This window comes from Zalophus californianus, chromosome 6, assembly GCF_009762305.2.
Source record: "Zalophus californianus isolate mZalCal1 chromosome 6, mZalCal1.pri.v2, whole genome shotgun sequence".
NCBI classification, from domain to species: Eukaryota; Metazoa; Chordata; class Mammalia; order Carnivora; family Otariidae; genus Zalophus; species Zalophus californianus.
Genome location: NC_045600.1, coordinates 72,731,621 through 72,753,447, shown reverse-complemented (window position 1 = coordinate 72,753,447; position 21,827 = coordinate 72,731,621). Strand labels below are relative to the sequence as shown.

The 21,827-nt window shown below is 41.3% G+C and overlaps 1 pseudogene and 1 gene segment (V, D, J or C); one reads left to right on the top strand and one right to left on the bottom strand.

The window, feature by feature from the left end:
* Positions 1–11,850: 11,850 nt before the first annotated feature.
* On the bottom strand, positions 11,851–12,635 carry LOC113908990 (annotated as a pseudogene).
* A 3,573-nt stretch (positions 12,636–16,208) lies between these two features.
* LOC113908999 lies at positions 16,209–16,685 on the top strand. The segment is given in 2 exon segments: positions 16,209–16,286; positions 16,408–16,685. Coding segments are annotated over 2 exon segments (294 nt in total).
* Positions 16,686–21,827: the final 5,142 nt, after the last annotated feature.

The window sequence follows — 21,827 nt, the reverse complement described above, 5'->3', positions numbered from 1 at the left end:
TAGAGAACGTCAGTTTAAGGTCCCTACTATGAGTAACTTTTTCAATTCTTGTCAGCGAATGGTGCATGATGTCATACTAGTTCATAAACATGTAGCCAAGGATCCATTTCTTGTACTTTATTTGCTGAACTCGTAATAAACAGCACTTAAAAGGTCATTTCACAGGTCTCAATGGCAACCTTTTTCTGGGATTTTGTTCAGAGCACCAAAGGTTAAGGTCCTGTAGTAAAGGTAAATAAATGAAAGGCCAGGAGAGCAATCTGTGCCTGGATGAAAGGAAAGTGTCAGGGGTTTTCTTATCTAGTTCAGTTTGTGATGCTGGAATAAGTATGGGTTGGGACATCTGAGCGATGTGGGCTACAGTGAGGAATTTATGGTAAGACAGCATAGGGCTTTTTGAGGGTAGGATGCAGGGCCACCTGGGATAAGGCTAACATGCACCAGGCACTAGTACCTGTGAACTACTTTAAAAACATATTGACTTTGGCGATGTTTCTAGGAAGAAGCTGCTGCAGCTGAGGTCGAAGAGGTTGCTGCCTGGACTAATGATGTAATGTATGGTGATTAACATAACATAATAAAATAAAATGAAAAAAATATATTGACTGACACTGACTACATCATTTTTTGTCAATTGACGTGCCCAAGAGATATCCACTAATATAGCCACTTGAATTAATTTTGCTTCTGGTAAGTGATTGGATTTTATAAGAAAGTCCAGAGTACTAATTGCATGAACAGTCCGGTATTGTCTTTTTTAATACTTAAGATAAGATTATTAAAAATCTTTTAACTCGGAGTTTGGTCTGAGAGTGTTTAAAAAGGTCTGTCTTGGACATGGACACTTCTTGAATGACAGAAAGGACAAATATGAGATTCCTTTCATTGAGAAATCTATTAGAGTTGAATAATGGGAGGAGTAATGAATAATATTTCACATTTACTTGTCCAGCTGGTAGAAAAATGTTGGATGTTTTTAGAGAGTTATAGTCTATACCTTAGTGAGTAGGCCAGTTTGTACTGTATGTGATTCCATCATATTTTATGAAGAATGCAGTACAAATTCTGAAGATGCTTCAACCAATTTAGCTGAGGCAACAGTGATTTTGAGACAGGGATGACAAGCCCTGGCTACTGTATCAAGAGACAGACAATGATAGTCAATAGATCTTTGCTGTTCTCAATGATGTTGATGAATATCCTTGGGGCACAACCTCACTTTTAATGTACATACACAGAGAAAGTTTTATTACAATCAATTATTGTATGATCAACAGTGCTGTGGAGGTATAAGGGATGTATAGTCTCTTTAGAACTGAGCATAGGAAGCATGGAAGCTTACTGTGGTTCAACTGAGGTAAGGGCAAAATATAAATTTAAAGGATTGATAACCTAATGACTAAACTCTGGTGTCTATTCTGGCTTTTCTGAACTGTGGAAACGAAACAGTGAGGAGAAGGAGACCTCGGTGACAGGATTTATTGTCGGAGGGCTGTAGCCTGAATGCTTCAGCAAAGACTGATTAGATTTTTCTGCTTTGGCTCCAACACAGGCATCTGAACAGATGTGAGTAGTGAGGAGGAACACTGGCATAACAGCAGGTACATTGAAAGAGCTACTGTGATTAGTCTAAACACTTTGTCTTCTTATCACAATATGATTTATTTCTACCTTAGGTGAAAGAGCAGCATATATAGTGTGAAGATACATGGTTCTCAATCTTATGTTGTTTTCATAATCCATTACATGAAGTATTTTTATGTAGGTGCCACCCACCTACTTGCATCACAGATGCAATGAATGTACATATCATAGTAGGTTAAACCATCAATCTTCATTTCAATATAAAAATTTACACATTAATTTTCAGATGTAATTGTTTCCAAGTTAAGGGTTTTATAATGCAAACAGATTTTTGGGTAGGGAGACTCTCACTGGGACATAGAGAACTATGACATGACCCACACAACTTGCTACACCAGGAAACCCCTGTTCCTTGTTCTGGGGCCACAGCAGCATATGGCCAACAATCCTTCTCTCACCCTGTCAGGCTCCCCTCACAATGCCAATCCCTGATATTGAAGAAGAAGAAGAAGAAGAAGAAGAAGAAGAAGAAGAAGAAGAAGAAGAAGAAGAAGAAGAAGTAGAAGAAGAAGAAGAAGAAAACATTTTCCATCTAGAGGGAGAACTCAAACGTGTTGCTCTCCAGGCTTCTGAAGGTGGTCGTGGCTTCCATGTGACTAAGTAGGGAAAGCCCCTGTGGGAATGTGCCCGCTCTATGACCTAAAACAGGGGAGACAGGCAGTGTCTTGTGGGTATTGTGGGAAGGGGGGATAGTAGTGTGTAAAATAGAATTCTTTGTGCCATATCATTTATTTTGACATCCTTAATCCCATGTTTTTTCCTTCAGGATCCAGTATTGCCCAGAAAGTAACTCAAGCCCAACCAGCAAAGTTAGTGCAGGAGAAGGAGTCTGTCATTCTGAAATGCACATATGACGCCAGTGATCTGAGTGATAGTCTGTTGTGGTACAAGCAGCCCAGCAGTGGAGCAATGATATTACTCATTCATCAGGATTCTTAGAACCAGCAATATGCTATCCCGCTAAGAGGCCTAAGGGGCCTGCTCTGTGTTCATTCCGTCTTATTAACACCTCCAGCAGAGGGGTGCTCAGTTTGCATTCAGGAGGCTTACCTGCTTACCAGTATGATCCACAAACCATCATAATTACGGGGACACTGTGAAGGAGCAGAGTGTGAATCTTCCCCTTTGTCTGTTCCTGCCCTTCATTTCAACACTCCTTCAAAAGCGCTTTTTGCCAACATGTGGCTCACTTTGCACACTTCTGAGCCCCCCTTTTTGATCAATGTTCCTCACTCCAAAATCCTCATTCTCTCCATTTTCCTCCTTCCATCTCTAACCCTATTCCTGCAGTGCCTTAAAATTCAGATGGTAATGGATGGTTGATAATTGATCTTGCATTGTAACAACCTCTTATATTTGATTTGAAGGCAGATATGTAGAGTAGAAATATTAACAAGAAATTTCAAATTTTTTTAATCACAAACTTTTACCATTTTAACCTACCATTTACCATTTTAACAATTTTTAATTGTACAAATCAGTAGTATTAAATACATTTACATTTTTGTTCAACCAGCAACACCATTGATTTCTAGAAATCTTTTCATCTTGAAAAACTGAATATTTGTACTCATTAAACAATAACTCTCTGCTACTCCATCCCTCCAGGCCCCGGAAACTGTCATTCTGCTTTCTCTTTCCATGAGTTTGACTACTCTAGATACCTCGTAGAAGTGGAATTCTGCAGTATTGGTCATTTTGTGACATTTCATTTAACATAGTGTCCTCAGGATTCTTTCTTGTTGCAGTATGTGACAGAATTTCTTTTCTTTTTAAGGCTGAATAATATTCCAGTGTACATCACACTACATTTTGTTTATCCATTTTTATCTGTTGGTGGACTTTTGGGTTGCTTCCACCATTTGGTGGAAACAGGAATTCGTAAACATCTCAATATTCTGGCTATTTAGCTAAATTCTTTCCATTTTTGAGTATATAGCAGATGTGGATTGCTGGATCATAAGGCCATTCTATTTCAAAATTTTTTTCCCAGTCACTTCATTTTTACTACTTCACATTTTCAGCAAACAAATCAAGGTGCAAACAGGGTTTATTTCACATTAATATATTAACTGGGTTTTTGTTGTTGTTGTTTTGTCAAATAAATAGGGAATTCTCTTTAAATAACCATCTCCTGGGGGGCGGAGCAAGATGGCGGAGGAGTAGGAGACCTAGATTTTGTCTGGTCTCAGGAATTCAGCTGAATAGGGATCAAACCATTCTGAACACCTACGAACTCAACAGGAGATCGAACAGGAGAGTAGCAACAACTCTCTGAACAGAGAAGCGACCACTTACTGGAAGGTAGGACGTGCGGAGAAGTGAATCCGAGGCGATATTCGGGAGGATAGACGGCGGGGGAGGGGCCTCCGCCGGCCGCTTCTGGCAAGTGCTAGAGCCGCGGAGCACAAAATCGGACCTTTTAAAAGTTGGCTCGGCGGAGGGACGTCGCTGCAGTGGCTAAGCGGGGGGTGGAATCCTCCCGGGACAGTGTGGTCTCAGGACCCTTGGGGTCACAGAGAGACCGGGGGTGCCTGAGTGCGGCAGAGCTCCCGGGTATCAGAGCAGGGAAGCCGGCTGCAGAGACGGAGCAGAGTCGCGGGCTCTCAGCTCTGGGTTGCCACAAACTGTGATCTGCGGCCCAGTCGGGGCACGGCTCCCCCAGCAGAGACCCAACAAGCAGCAGATCCGGGGAGACTCCCCTTCCTTCCCGGGGAGGAGCGGTGCGGGAACACACTGCAGGGATCTGCTGGGTTTGGAGACTCCGAGCGGGGTCGGGTGCCAGAGATAGCAACGCTCGATCACAGGCCGGGTGAGCACGGAGTGCGGCCAGAGACCGGGGACACGGGAGTGACTGCTTTTCTCTGGGGGCGCACTGAGGAGTGGGGCCCCGAGTTCTCGGCTCCTCCGGGCGGAGACTGGGAGGCCGCCATTTTCGCCCTGGTCCTCCAAAGCTGTACCGAGAGCTTGCAGGGAACAAAAGCTCCTGAGAGCAAACTGGAGCAGCTTCCTTAGCCCGGACCGACAAGGGCGGGGCAATTCCGCCTCTGGCAAAGACATTTGGAAACCACAGCAACAGGCCCCTCCCCCAGAAGATCAACACAAACAGCCAGCAAGCCAAGACCAAGTTGACCGATCAAGGAGAATAGGAGAACTCCAGCGCTAGGGGAATACTGCACATAGATTCATGGCTTCTTTTTTTTTTTTTTTTTTTTTACCATGATTCATTATTTCATCAAAGTTAATTTTTGTTGACTTTTTTTATTTTTCTTTTTCCCTTTTTCAACCAACATCTTATAAATCCCTTTTTTAAAAAAAAAAAACAAACATTTTTTATTTTTCATTTTTAGAGTCATATTTTATCCCTTCATAGTAGTTACCCTTATTTTTGGCATATATATATAAGTTGTTCTCTCTTTAAAATTTTGAGGTACAGTTTCTTCTAACAGATCAAAATATACCCTAAATCACTAGGGTATGGCTTTGTTCTAGTCTCCTGCCTGATCACATTCTCTCCCTTTTTCCTTTTTTTTTCTTAAATCTTCTTTCTTTTTTCAAACAACTTATCTTACCAAGTCCTTTTATAAAATCTTTTATAATTTTCATCTTTACAGTCATCTTCCATCCCTTCATTGTATCAACCCTTATTTTGTACATATATGTCTTTCTTCCTTTAAAATTTTAGGAGGCACTTTTTTCTAACAGACCAAAATACGCCCAAAATCTAGTGTGTGGCACTGATCTATGCACTAGCCTGATCATATTTGATCATATTCTGCCTTTTTTGAATTGTTTTGTTTTTGTTTTTATCTTTTTTTCTTTTTTTTTCTTTTTCTCTTTCTTTTTTCTTTCTTTCCCTTTCTTTTCCCCTGGTTTCAGGTCTTTTCTGATTTGTATACAGTATATTTGCTGGGGACGTTGTAAACCTGTTAGCCTTTTGTTCTCTCATTCATCTATTCTCCTCTGGACAAAATGACAAGACGAAAGAAATCACCTCAGCAAAAAGAACAAGAGGTAGTACCGTCAGCCAGGGACCTACTCAATACGAACATTAGTACGATGTCGGACCTAGAGTTCAGAATCATGACTTTAAAGATACTAGCTGGGCTTGAAAAAAGCGTGGAAGTTATTAGAGAAACCCTTTCTGGAGAAATAAAAGAACTAAAATCTAACCAAATCAAAATCAAAAAGGCTATTGATGAGGTGCAATCAAAAATGGGGGCACTAAATGCTAGGATAAATGAGGCAGAAGAGAGAATCAGCGATATAGAAGACCAAATGATGGAAAATAAAGAGGCTGAGAAAAAGAGAGAGAAACAACTACAGGATCACGAGGGCAGAATTCGAGAGATAAGTGATACGATAAGACGAAACAACATTAGAATAATTGGGATCCCAGAAGAAGAAGAGAGAGAGAGAGGGGCAGAAGGTATATTGGAGCAAATTATAGCAGAGAACTTCCCTAATGTGAGGAAGGAAACAGGCATTAAAATCCAGGAGGCACAGAGAACCCCTCTCAAAATCAATAAAAATAGGTCAACACCCCGACATCTAATAGTAAAACTTACGAGTCTCAGAGACAAAGAGAAAATCCTGAAAGCAGCTCGGGAGAAGAGATATGTAACCTACAATGGTAGAAACATTAGATTGGCAACAGACCTATCCACAGAGACCTGGCAGGCCAGAAAGGACTGGCAAGATATCTTCAGAGCACTAAACGAGAAAAATATGCAGCCAAGAATACTATATCCAGCTAGGCTATCATTGAAAATAGAAGGAGAGATAAAAAGCTTCCAGAACAAACAAAAACTAAAGGAATTTGCAAACACGAAACCAGCCCTCCAAGAAATATTGAGAGGGGTCCTCTAAGCAAAGAGAGAACCTAAAAGCAGCAAAGAGCAGAAACGAACACAGACAACAGACAGTTAACAGTCACCTTACAGGTAATACAATGGCACTAAATTCATACCTTTCAATAGTTACCCTGAATGTAAATGGGCTAAATGCCCCAATCAAAAGACACAGGCTATCAGATTGGATTAAAAAACAAGACCCATCAATATGCTGTCTGCAAGAGACTCATTTTACACCCAAAGACACCCCCAGATTGAAAGTGAGGGGGTGGAAAACCATTTACCATGCTAATGGACACCAAAAGAAAGCTGGGGTGGCAATCCTTATATCAGACAAACTAGATTTTAAAACAAAGGAGATAATAAGAGATGAGGAAGGACACTATATCCTACTTAAAGGGTCTATCCAACAAGACGATCTAACAATTGTAAATATCTATGCCCCGAACATGGGAGCAGCCAATTATATAAGGCAATTAATAACAAAAGCAAAGAAACACATTGACAACAATACAATAATACTGGGGGACTTTAACACCCCCCTGACTGAAATGGACAGATCATCTAAGCAAAAGATCAACAAGGAAATAAAGACTTTAAATGACACACTGGACCAAATGGACTTCACAGACATATTCAGAACATTCCATCCCAAAGCAACGGAATACACATTCTTCTCTAGTGCCCATGGAACATTCTCCAGAATTGATCACATCCTAGGTCACAAATCAGGTCTCAATCGGTACCAAAAGATTGGGATCATTCCCTGCATATTTTCAGACCACAATGCTTTGAAACTAGAACTCAACAACAAGAGGAAAGTCGGAAAGAACTCAAATACATGGAGGCTAAAGAGCATCCTACTAAAGAATGAATGGGTCAACCAAGAAATTAAAGAAGAATTAAAAAAATTCATGGAAACCAATGAAAATGAAAACACAACTGTTCAAAATCTTTGGGATACAGCAAAGGCAGTCCTGAGAGGAAAGTATATAGCAATACAAGCCTTTCTCAAGAAACAAGAAAGGTCTCAAATACACAACCTAACCCTACACCTAAAGGAGCTGGAGAAAGAACAGCAAAGAAAGCCTAAACCCAGCAGGAGAAGAGAAATCATAAAGATCAGAGCAGAAATCAATGAACTAGAAACCAAAAGAACAGTAGAACAGATCAACGAAACTAGGAGCGGGTTCTTTGAAAGAATTAACAAGATTGATAAACCCCTGGCCAGACTGATCAAAAAGAAAAGAGAAATGACCCAAATCAACAAAATCATGAATGAAAGAGGAGAGATCACAACCAACACCAAAGAAATACAAACAATTATAAGAACATATTATGAGCAACTCTATGCCAGCAAATTAGATAACCTGGAAGAAATGGGTGCATTCCTAGAGATGTATCAACTACCAAAATTGAACCAGGAAGAAATAGAAAACCTGAACAGACCTATAACCACTAAGGAAATTGAAACAGTCATCAAAAATCTCCCAAGAAACAAAAGCCCAGGGCCAGATGGCTTCCCAGGGGAATTCTATCAGACATTTCAAGAAGAATTAATACCTATTCTCCTGAAACTGTTCCAAAAAATAGAAATGGAAGGGAAACTTCCAAACTCATTTTATGAGGCCAGCATTACCTTGATCCCAAAACCAGACAAAGACCCCATCAAAAAAGAGAATTACAGACCAATATCCTTGATGAACATGGATGCAAAAATTCTCACCAAAATACTAGCCAATAGGATCCAACAGTACATTAAAAGGATTATTCACCACAACCAAGTGGGATTTATTCCTGGGCTGCAAGGCTGGTTCAACATCCGCAAATCAATCAACGTGATACAATACATTAACAAAAGAAAGAACAAGAATCATATGATCCTCTCAATAGATGCAGAAAAAGCATTTGACAAAGTACAACATCCTTTCTTGATCAAAACTCTTCAGAGTATAGGGATAGAGGGTACATACCTCAATATCATAAAAGCCATCTATGAAAAACTTACAGCGAATATCATTCTCAATGGGGAAAGGCTGAGAGCTTTTCCCCTAAGGTCAGGAACGCGGCAGGGTTGTCCACTCTCACCACTGCTATTCAACATAGTATTAGAAGTCCTAGCCACAGCAATCAGACAACAAAAAGAAATCAAAGGCATCCAAATCGGCAAAGAGGAAGTCAAACTCTCACTCTTTGCAGATGATATGATACTGTATGTGGAAAACCCAAAAGACTCCACCCCAAAACTGCTAGAACTCATACAGGAATTCAGTAAAGTAGCAGGATATAAAATCAATGCACAGAAATCAGTGGCATTCCTATACACCAACAATAAGACAGAAGAGAGACAAATCAAGGAGTCGATCCCATTTACAATTGCACCCAAAACCATTAGATACCTAGGAATAAATCTAACCAAAGAGGCAAAGGATCTGTACTCAGAAAACTATAAAATACTCAGGAAAGAAATTGAAGAAGACACAAAGAAATGGAAAAACGTTCCATGCTCATGGATTGGGAGAATCAACATTGTGAAGATGTCAATGCTACCTAGAGCAATCTACACATTCAATGCAATCCCCATCAAAATACCATCCACTTTTTTCAAAGAAATGGAACAAATAATCCTAAAATTTGTATGGAACCAGAAGAGACCCAGAATAGCCAGAGGAATACTGAAAAAGAAAAGCAAAGCTGGCGGCATCACAATTCCGGACTTCCAGCTCTATTACAAAGCTGTCATCATCAAGACAGTATGGTACTGGCACAAAAACAGACACATAGATCAATGGAACAGAATTGAGAGCCCAGAAATGGACCCTCAACTCTATGGTCAACTTATTTTTGACAAAGCAGGAAAGAATGTCCAATGGCAAAAAGACAGTCTCTTCAACAAATGGTGTTGGGAAAATTGGACAGCCACATGCAGAAGAATGAAACTGGACCATTTCCTTACACCACACACAAAAATAGACTCCACATGGTTGAAAGACCTAAACGTGAGACAGGAGTCCATCCAAATCCTAAAGGAGAACACAGGTAGCAACCTTTTCGACCTTAGCCGCAGCAACTTCTTCCTAGAAACATCGCCAAAGGCATGGGAAGCCAGGGCAAAAATGAACTATTGGGATTTCATCAAGATAAAAACTTCTGCACAGCAAAAGAAACAGTCCACAAAACCAAAAGACAACCGACAGAATGGGAGAAAATATTTGCAAATGACATATCAGATAAAGGGCTAGTATCCAAAATCTATAAAGAACTTATCAAACTCAACACCCAAAGAACAAATAATCCAGTCAAGAAATGGGCAGAAGACATGAACAGACATTTCTCCAAAGAAGACATCCAAATGGCCAACAGGCACATGAAAAAGTGCTCAACATCGCTTGGCATCAGGGAAATCCAAATCAAAACCTCAATGAGATACCACCTCACACCCGTCAGAATGGCTAAAATTAACAAGTCAGGGAACGACAGATGTTGGCGGGGATGTGGAGAAAGGGGAACACTCCTACACTGTTGGTGGGAATGCAAGCTGGTGCAACCCCTCTGGAAAACAGTATGGAGGTTCCTCAAACAGTTGAAATTAGAGCTACCGTTCGATCCAGCAATTGCACTACTGGGTATTTACCACAAAGATACAAATATAGGGACCCGAAGGGGTACGTGTACCCCAATGTTTATAGCAGCAATGTCCACCATAGCCAAACTGTGGAAAGAGCCAAGATGCCCATCGACAGATGAATGGATAAAGAAGAGGTGGTATATATACACAATGGAATATTATGCAGCCATCAAAAGGAATGAGATCTTGCCATTTGCAACGACGTGGATGGAACTGGAGGGTGTTATGCTGAGTGAAATAAGTCAATCAGAGAAAGACATGTATCACATGACCTCACTGATATGAGGAATTCTTAATCTCAGGAAAGAAACTGAGTGTTACTGGAGTGGTTGGGGGTGGGAGGGATGGGGTGGCTGGGTGATAGATATTGGGGAGGGTATGTGCTACGGTGAGCGCTGTGAATTGTGCAAGACTGTTGAATCACAGATCTGTACTTCTGAAACAAATAACGCAACATATTTTAAGAAAAAAGAAAAAGAAGAAGATAACAGGAGAGGAAGAAAAGGGGAGTATGTCAGAGGGGGAGACGAACCATGAGAGATGATGGACTCTGAAAAACAAACTGAGGGTTCTAGAGGGGAGGGGGGTGGGGGGATGGGTTAGCCTGGTGATGGGTATTGAGGAGGGCACATTCTGCATGGAGCACTGGGTGTTATGAACAAACAATGAATCATGGAACACTGCACCAAAAACTAATGATGTAATATATGGTGATTAACATAACAATAAAAAAATAAAAAAAAAACCATAACATAATAAAATAAAATTAAAAAAAAAAATAACCATCTCCTCACTTCACGGCTAGTCCAGAAGCAAATGAGAGCAAATTTTAGTGCCTCCAGGGGGCATATCACCAATTAGGCATGAAGCTTAAAGGGAAGAGGGCAGGGTGAGGGGCTGGTGAGAGGTCATGGTCAGCACACAGGCTCAGGTCAGGTGCCTCTGTTCCAGCCCACCCTGAAGCCCCCAAATGGCATGATGGAATGAACATGCATTCTCCAGTCTGAGAAGCCTCTTCTAGAGGGAAAGGAGAGAAGGTAGAGGGAAACAAAAGCCAAAAATACCTGGAGGGAAGCAGCCGCCCAGCCCGGTGCCGCCCACCCCTTGGAAGCTCAAGTTAAAGCTCCAAAAGTCAAAGTGGTGGCAACAGGTGACCAAGGACAGGACAGGGAGGCGAAGGTGAGCGTGACCTGGCTGGAGGCTGGTTGGGATTGGAATGTGGGCTGACTGTCTGGTGAGAAGGTGGCCTTCCATGGGGAGGCAGAGACCAGAGTGGAGGGAATGTGAAGGGGGCCCGGCGGGGGCCCTCAGGAAGACGCGAGGCTGGTTTGAGGGAGGTCACAAGGCTGAATATAAAGTGGATTCCAAAACGAGGGCGCTGGACTGCGGTAGAGGAGGTGGCCAGAATCCTTCCATGGGCATGAAACTACTAGAGCAAGACAGGAGCGAGATGGATGCCCACGATCCTGAGCAGAGCCCCAGACACGGTGAGAGGGAAGCGCATCCAAACGGCGCCGTGGGCTCCGAGCTAGCTTGAGAAGCGGGGAGGCACAGCTCCCAAGTCAAGGGCCCCCCCTTCCCTCAACACCAGTCCCTGCGAAGTGTTTTATAATAAGACCTGGAGGAAGAACAATGCCCTTCCATTGCCCCCCTAGCCCCAGCCTCAGCCCCAAGGGGAAGGGAAGGGAAGAGTGACGAGGGATGGGAGGCAGGGGCAGGAGGGGTCTACTGGGTCTTCTTATCTTCTGGGGGGTAGTAAGGAGGTGGCGGAAGCTGGTTCGTGGGCATGTAGACGTTATGTAGGTTGCCCGGGTTGTAATAGGCGCTGGCCGCTGCTTCTGCAGCCTTGGCTTCAGCTGCAGGAGTGGAGGGGACATCAGGGCCGCTGACTGGAGGTTCCATGGGCCCAAGGTAGGGTGGTGGTGGAGGCTGCACGTATCCCATGGCCCCGTCCATCATGGGAGGTCCTGGATAGAACTCAGGTGGGGGCGGTGGATAAGGGTAGCCAGGAGGGCAGGGGTACATTCCATTGGCAACGGGCGGGGGAAAGACATAGGCCCCGCTGGGCATGTGAGAATACCCATAGGCTCCATTGGGTGCTTTGCCTCGGGAGGCTTGAGATACCGCCTGTGGCATCCGCTGTCCAAACTCGATGGCGCCCCCTGCCATAAAGGTCAACTTGTATGACGCAGAGCCTTCCCAGCCACTTCCTGCTTCAGCCTGCACCGTTCCTTTGATGTAATTTGCTCCAAACACGGGCTGCTTGATCTCACAGTCCTTCATCAGATAAAACGGCATCATGAAGGACTGCATGGCATCCTTGCCTTTGGACAGAAAGATGACCCGGTACGGGGTAAGGTAGACGGTGCTTTCTTGGTCCCTTTGAAGGCCTCGGGCACGTTCTTAATGTCACTGAATGTAAGTTACACATGATCATAAGTCATCAGGATGCTCTCGGTGTTGTTGAGGATCACTCCGCCGCCCTCCGAGTGATTCTTGTTGAGCGCCATAGGCTCTCGGAGAAGGGCTATTTCAAAAATTTTAAGAAACATTTATAGTAGTTAATTGGAGCAACTATGCTCTAGACTGCGTTATCACCAGGAAGTTTCCAGGAACAGAGAAAGACACTGATCACTAGTCATGAAAAGAGCTCCAGTATATCGGTGAATCATAAAACCCTAGACGAGTTTGCACTCTTGCTACAGTGCATTGCTTAAATCAGGTGTCTAATAATTGCTCTGAATGGAATGGTGAAGCCACTATCCAGTGATCAGCTCCTGAATAGCAGTTTGGTCATCCATTATAATATATTTTCTTTCCTCTTTTGGTAAAAGAGCCAAACCTGCAATTATTTAATTCCTATTAGTTCCACTTGCATAAATAAAGAACCTGTTAAAGGGCATCTTAAAAAATTTCAAAGGCCTGGGAAGATGTCATTTGCTACCTTCTAGTCTCTCTTTCAAATTTTCTCTGACAACAATCTAGAGTGGCAAAAAAAAGGAAGAGGCTATTGCTAGCTTCGAGCTCTGTGTTCTAAACTATTAGTTCTTCCATGAACTTTTTTGATCCTTTTGAGATTTGTTTCATTATTTGTAAAGTGGGAGAGTGGTATCTTCTTTAATATTTTGTTGTACAATTTACCAATAGTGTATCCAAAGAGATTGGCAAGTAGCAGATGAGCAATTTAGGAGGGTATCTCAATAGGTACTGAAAAAGCATTTGACAAAATTCAGATCCATTCCTGAGAGAAACTCCCAGCAAATGTGGAACTGAAGGGAATTTGCTCACCTTAAAAAAAGGACTCACAAAAAATCTACATCAAAAGTCATACTTCGTGTTGAAAGAAAGTTAAATGCTTTCTCCTTAATTTCGGAAGTAAGGGAAGAATTTTGGTTCTCACTTGTATTTAATATTGAAGTAGATGCAATAAGGCACATGGAAGAAACAAAAGCCATACAGTGTGGAAAGGAAGAACTTATCTTTATTAACAGCAGCATAATTGAGCAGAAAACTCAAGGGAATCTACAAAACAGCTACTAGAACAAACTGGTTTAACAAAATCAAATGTACAACTATCATATGATCCAGCCATTCTACTCCCAGATATGGATCCAAGAGAAATGAAAGCATACTGATACACAAATGTTCACAGTAGCTTTATTTGTAACAGCCCCACTGGGACTAATCGATATAGTCAGCAGCAGGTGAATAGACAAATTGTTTTATAGGCACATGATGGGATACTACACAACAGAAAGAAACAAACTCTTGATAATTGTGACCAATGAAGTATCTGAAAATAATTATGTTGAGAAGACGCCAGACAAAAGAGTACATATGATTCCATTTATTGCAAAATTATAAAATACATGCACTAATTCATGACAGAAGCATTGCCTGGAAATGGGGGTGGGAGAGGGTTGAGCAAAGGATTACAAAGGGAGAAGAGGAAACATTTGGTGTGATGCTATGTTCATTATCTCCATTTTGCTGAGGGCTTTGCAAATACAAATATATGTCAAATCTTACAGAATTGATCACTTCAAATTGGACAGTTTATTTTTATGAAAAGCACACACTAATAAAGCCATTAATTATCCAAATACACTTTACAGTATCTTCCCTCAATGTTGTTCAAGTCTTCTTGTGTGCCACAAAATGCACAATATTTCCTGTGGGTTTTCATCGGTCTAAAACTATATATACATACATATATGTATATATTTTTACAGAAAGTTAAAGACAATGACTTTCTGCATCCATGTGCTATATTGTTTATTTTCAACCAGCATCATCCCAGCCTCTTTAGGATTCTCCCTGCATATCTGAACACAAGTTTGCAGCTGCTTGGTCTGAATTCCTTTTGAGGCAGGATCTGACAGTGTGATTTGGAAGGTGGAGGAGAAGGGAAGGGACACGGGAAACCAAATTTTCCAGGCCTGAATTTCTTACTGCAGTCTGCATCTGGGAAGCCTTTCCAATGTTGGTTCTGGAGTCATGAAGCTCCTCAACTTGAATGTGCAGAGAGAGGCCTCCAGGAAACAGCCTCCTGAGCTTTCATCTTCAGGTATAGAGATAAATGTTTACAGGGCTTTACAGAGGATATGCTCCTCTCCAGAACTTTATCCCGATGATCCTGATTCCTTACCTTGTGGAAAAAATTATTTGATTAACCTTTGGGAACAAAATGTGACAGATGGATGGTAATAGAAATCATCCTTGAGGGATGCCTGGGTGGCTCAGTTGGTTAAGCAGCTGCCTTCGGCTCAGGTCATGATCCTGGGGTCCTGGGATTGAGCCCCAAGTTGGGCTCCCTGCTCAGCAGGGAGTCTGCTTCTCCCTCTTCCTCCCCCTGTTCCTTCTTTCTTCCTCAAATAATAAATAAAATCTTTTTAAAAAAAGAAAGAAAGCATCCTTGAGGCTAACTTTGTTAAGAGTATATGATTATTATTTGTTGCCTGAGTCACATAAAATAGTCGTCTTATGTTGGAGTCAACAGAACAGGGAGAGCATAAGATAATAATCACAGATCAGGGAGCCTGATGCGTGGCTCGATCCCAGGACCCTGGGATCATGACATGAGCTGAAGGCAGAGGCTTAACTGACTGAGCCACCCAGGTGCCCCCCAACTCTTGGTTTTGGTTCAAGTTATGATCTCAGGGTCGTGAGATTGAGTCCTGCATCAGGCTGCAAGCGTGGAGTCTGCGTACCCTCTCCCTCTCCCTTTACCCCTCCCCTCGCTCTCTCCTCTCTCTCTCTCTCAAATAAATAAATAAATCTTTTTAAAAAAAGAATCTGAGATCATTCTGTGGGATTCAACTTCATTTATGATGTATCTTCTGTCTAGAATTCATATATTCCACCATTGAATGATTCTGATTTTCCGGAATATTTGACTATTAAAATTATTGACTATAAAATAGTGTAATTTTCTTCTGAAAACCTTTATTAAAAAGATAGTATTCCTTGCATTTGGTATTATTTTGGACCCAGTAAATACTGTATATCAATTAAAGGCCATTTGTTCATTATTTTTGTTAAATGTAACAAATATTTAGTGAGTGCTTAAAAAATTACAGTCATAGTTCTAAATAATGGGGCACAGTACCAAAAACACAGAATCACTAGCAAAGACCTGGCTTCCTATTACGTTTTCTGTGTTCAACCCCAGCCCCTTTTCTGGCAGTCAGTGGGTTATAGCCTGGCCCACATGGATACATGAGAATATGAAGTACTGCAGTAAAATCCTTTAGAAGATTGTTATCTTCCCAGCTACAGAAATTCCCTGGGATGCTGTGTTAAAGAACTTCCATATCAGGTAGTGTCTTAAGAACAAATGGACCTGAGAGGTCAGGATTGCTGTTGTTCAGACTTCCAAGGGCCACCTGAAGACTGACATGTGCCTCATGAATCAGGGATGAAACAGATTGCTGCTGACTTTGGGAGGCCTCTGGCCAACATGCACGCATTTCAGTCCCTGTCCACCAGGGGGTGCAGCTTCCTACCACAATCACATTTCCTGTGTGAAATGTGGGCTTCCACTGATCATTTCTCTGTCCCTCCAATGTTTCTTCATGGTAAGAATGAAGAACATTATTTAGGTGACACTCCAGAGATGAAGTGTTCTCCAGGCTTCGTGACTGTGGTACTCTTAATGCTTGGTACGTAAAATGCCTCTTAAAACTTGGATTCTTTTTTTGCATTGTCAGCAAAACATTTAACTATAATTTTATCCAAGAACTTTACGCCCAAGGTGACAAGGTCTCTTTTCTTTTTCCTCAGAACAAACCCATGGAGACTCAGTGACCCAAACGGAGGGCCAAGTGACCCTCTCAGAAAAGGCTTCCCTGACGGTGAACTGTACTTTTTCAACGACATGGTCCCCCACTCTTTTTTGGTATGTCCAGTATCCAGGGGAAGGTCCAGAACTCCTCCTGAAAGCCTCGAGGGACAAGGAGACGAAACACAACAAAGGTTTTGAAGCCACCCTCGACAGCAAATCCAAATCCTTCCACTTGGAGAAAGGCTAGTGCAAGCGTCAGATTCAGCTGTGTACTACTGTGCCATGAGTGACACAGTGACGGGGACTGCAGGGGGAGCTGAGCACAAACTCTGAGCAGAACAGGGGCCTGGGTGCTGAGCGTCTCTGCCTGATCCACTCTGGTTCCAGCACAGTCTGTGGTTGTTTGTCCTTCAGTGTCTGCTTGATACAAAATCATACAAAGGATCAGAGCATAGGAACCAGAAGTAACATCCCCCAACCCCAGCTGTTCCCTAGTGACACTGAGAACAGTTTGATGCCAAGAGTTCCTCAGCCAGGGCATAAGTAATTTCAAGGTAAAATCACATGACAATGAAGTGGTCTCTTGCTCATCCTTGCAGTGAATGTCCAGCCCCACAAGTTGTTCAGGGCACCCTGGTGGGTATTGCTGTGTCTTATGACAGTTTTAGAGACACACGGTGTGCCTGAGAAGGTGGTGATGCCCAATGTCTTCCTGACAGAGTATGGCAGGAGTGGTGATGGGAGAGCTTCAGCCCCAAACCAGGATTTAGTAGAGAAAGAAGGGAAGGGAAGAAAGGAGGAAGAACACATGAACCTGAGCAAGGAAAAGAGAGGCCAGTGACCTCTGCCCTGCTTTCTATTTTAGTGAATCAGGTGGCAGACTCAGGCTGATATTCAACATGAAGAGGTGTGGGCTGAATCAGAATGGTAGAAGTGGCTCATGTCCTGGCCAGCTAAATAGATCAGTTGGCTTTCTGACAGTAGGAACTCAAATGAGATTGTTCTCTGTGCCCAGGAAATACGGTGAGAGAAAATGCTCTTGCACTGATGGTTCCTCACAATATAGATAGATAGGTGACACTGGGAGGGAAATCCTATAGATTTCTCTAACTCATGTTTTGCAACCTCTCACAGAGAGTCACAAATCATGGGACTGGGAGAATGTATGGGAGTCAGTGAAGTTGTGTAATGAATAACAGAAAAGCAGTGTCTATATTGCAGTGCAAGACTTTGCCAAAAAAGTTGCAATCTTCTTTATTTTTTAAAACATTTTTAAAGATTTATTTATTTATTTTAGAGTGAGAGATAGCCAGAGCATGTGGGGGAAGGGGTTCGGGGATAGGGGGTGCGGGAGGGGGAGGGAAAATCTCAAGCAGACTCCTCATTGAGCAGGGAACCTGACATGGGGTTTGATTTCATAATCCTGAGATCATGACCTGAGCTGAAAGCAAGAGTCAGTCGCTTAACGACCCGAGCCACCCAGGTGCTCTATGATCTTTTTAAATTATTATCTACTTCAGTAGATTTTTTGAATGAGCTATGATCAGAATATTATTACATTTCCTTCTATATTAATATATATTCTTGGTTTAATGAATTTTTTTGTTTAATTGGTTTAAAATATAAACTTTCTTGAAAACTCTATAAATATAAACACATGTCAAAATGTACTTCAAACAATTCAAAGGGGTATATAATAAGAATTTCCCCCTGACATTTGGATAAAATGGTAGACTGGGGTGCTGGCTGGCTTAGAACGTAGAACTGCTACTCTGCGTCTCGTGGTTGTAAGTTCGAGCCCCATGTTGGGTGTTGAGACTGCTTAAAAATAAAGTATTAAAAAAAAACCCATGGTAGATTAATAATGCATGTTTACCTCTTGATTTTTCTAAAACTCTATTAAGAAGATAGTAAAGACATCTGAAAGGGCAGAAAGCTGCAAACACAGAGAGAAATAGGAAAGAAGCTATCAGCAGGCAATGACGGTCAACCAGCTTTAGAAAATGAGCTGCATATGGAGAAAGGCAAACTTGCATGAAAGACTAGATAAGGAGAAACCCGGGCCTAGTCCGGAAGCACCTCAGTGTGTGCCGTGCCCTCTGGAAAGGGTCAGGGAAAAGAAGAACCACATATTTTTGGATAATTGAGGAAGATGGTGTTGCCTATGTTGCTGGGTGTGTACGTGTGTGTGTGTGTGCGTGTGTGTGTGTGTGTGTTGAAGGTATTGGGGTGGAGGGAATAAACTATGTGGGCCACGTGAGAAAATTTTAAGTCACAGAACAACCATGCACTCCACGGCCCTTTATAAGAAACAGTGATCACTTCTAAACCCAGCACAAGACTGCAAGTTGGTCTTTGAGGAATTGAGAAGAGCACATAAAAACTTTCCCCACATCTTGTGTATTACTAAGCTTTTTGATTTTTGCTCACCAGTTCAACTTTCCTTTACTTAAAGAAGTTCTTTCTTTCCTCCCTGTAACCCCTGGCAACCACTGATGTTTTTACTGTCTCCATAGTTTTACCTTTTCCAGAATGTCGTATAGAGGGTACCAAACAGAATGCAGCCTTTTCAGATTGGCTTCTTTCACTTAGAAATATGCATGTAATTTTCTTCCACATCTTCCCATGGCTTAATAGCTCATTTCTTTTTAGCACTGAATCAGATTCCCTTGTCTGGCTGGACCATAGTTTACTTACCCTTTCTTCTACTGAGGACATCTTGGTTGCTTTCATGTTTTGGCAATTATGAATAAAGCTGCTACAAACATTTGTGTGCAAGTTTTTGTGTAGGCAGAAGTTTTCCAGCCATTTGGGTAAACATTAAAGATTGTCATTGCTAGATCCTACGGTAGGAGTCTGTTTAGCTGTGTGAGAACCTGCTACTCTTGTATTCCAATGTGGCGGTACCATTGTGTATTCCTGTCAGCCAGGAATGAGGTTTCTTGTTGCTGGACATCCTTGCTGGTGTTAAAATAAAAACCAAACAGAGCAGCCTCAAAAATTCCCTGGGCAAAGATCACTTCCAAAATCAGTTTAGTCCTACAAATAAAGCTTAATTTAGTTTATTTTGTCAGACCAACTTGACCTGCAAATTTTTTGCTCTGCCTCTGGAAATTATAAGCAAAACTTGAACTGTTTCCCAAGTTTGATCACAGGTACCCACTAAGCAATTTCTGATATCATTTAGAGCAACTCTGATACTATAACCAATCACCGTGAAGAAGATACACTGCTGGTCTCCTCACTATACGAACTGCTTTCTAACAATATACTGCTGAGCCTCATTCCATGTTTTGGTGAGTGCTCCCAGTTCATGAGCTCCCTTTTTTATGTGTGCAACACGACACTTTTACTAATTACTACTTTGGTGAAATTCACTGGATTGACCTGGGCTATTTCTGAGTTTTTGACACCAGCTTTTGGTGGTGTTAGTGTTTTGGATTTTGACCATTCTGACAGGTGAGACTGTGGTGTCTTATTTTTTTTTTTAATTTAATTTGTATTGTGTAAAGAACACTTACCATGAGATTTAGCCTCTTAAAATTTAGGTGTACAATACATGACTGTTGGTATGGGTAAAACGTTGTACAGCAACTCTCTATTCTTTCATCTGCTGGATCAGTAACTCCCCATTACCCAATAGCCAGAGCCCATGGCAACCTCTATTTTGACTCACTCTTTGATTCTATGAATTTGACTATCATAGATACCACATTTAAGTGGAATCATGCATTATTTGTTTTACTCTGACTGGCTTATTTCAGTTACCATAATGTCCTCAAGATTCATCTGTATGGTTTCATATTGTCGGATTTCCTTTTTCTTTTTCTTCTTAAGGCTGAATAGTACTCCACTTATGTATATAGCACATTTTCTTTATCCATTCATCTGTTGTTGGGCATTCAAGTTGTTTCCCCATCTTGGCTATTGTGAACAGTGCTGCAATGAACATAGGAGTGCTTATTATCTCTTTAAGATCCTGATTCAAATTCTTTTTGATATGTACTCAGAAGTGGGATTACTGAATTATACAGTAGTTCTCTTTTTAACTTTTTGAAGAAACTCTATATTGTTTTCCATGGTTGCAGCATTGTGCGTTCCCACCAACAGTGTGCAAGTGTTCCAATCTCTTCACATCCTCGACAACACCTGCATTTTTTGTTTTGATAATGGCCATTATTTTTTTAAAAATATAAAGTATGGATGATATCAAAGAATTGACTGTAAATGTAGAGGCAAATACATTGAGATAGTCATCATTAAAAAGGAACAAGAAAATCACACATGTTTATAATATGTGCTTTTTTCTCCCACCGTTAAGTTGTGGCTAGTACCAACATTTTAAACACTGAAGTACTTAATAGGATGGTGCTTTTTCACATATTGCATGACTGTGCGAGGTGATAATTCTTTGGGGCTTTGATTGCATTTTCCTGATAATCAGTGACATTGAGTGTTTGCTCACATATTTGTTGGCCATTTGAATGTCTTCTTTAAAGAAATGTCTATTTTAGTCCTTACAACATTATTAATTGGTTTACTAATTTTTTAAAAAACTTATTTTAGGAGTTATTTTATTGTTTGGATATTAACCCCTTATTATATATGTGGTTTGCAAATATTTTCTCCCACTCGGTAGGATGACTTTTGATGCTGTTGATTGTTTTCCTTGCTATGCTGAGTTTTTTAGTTTAATTTTTTTTTTTTTTTTAGCCTTTGTCTTTTCTTTCTTAGAGCTTCCCTTTGTGAGAGTTAACTAGTTTGCTAGCTAGGTGTTCTCTTAGACACATTTTGACTATGTCTTTGGCGGAACTGACATTTCTTTGTGTTTTCTCTTTGGGTGTGGATTTAACAGGTGAGGAGGGGGCTTTAGACTTTGCACACTGGGACAGCAGGAAAATACCATGCTATCTGCTCACATTTGTTGGTTGTCTTCTTTTAGGTTTGTATCTTAAGCAATATGGATAAATAGTTTTAAATTTTGATTCAATTCAATAATTTCTTTTTTTTAAGATTTTATTTATTTATTTGACAGAGAGAGACAAAGCAAGAGAAGGAACACAAGCAGGGGGAGTGGGAGAGGGAGAAGCAGGCTTCCCGCCGAGCAGGGAGCACGATGCGGGGCTCGATCCCAGGACTCTGGGATCATGACCTGAGCCGAAGGCAGACGCTTAACGACTGAGCCACCCAGGAGCCCCCAATAATTTCTTTTAATCTATGTTTTGATTACTGAATATTTGAACTTATTTCTAATATTTTGGTTTTGCTCTATATGATTTTGCTTCTTTTTTTTCTCTTCTGTTACATTGATAGAATTTTCTCTTTTTCTCTGCTGATTTGGGAAAAGTAAAGTGTCCTTCTGTATTATTGACAATATTTTCAAATTGTGTGTACATTTTTTTCTCTGTTTAGTTTTATT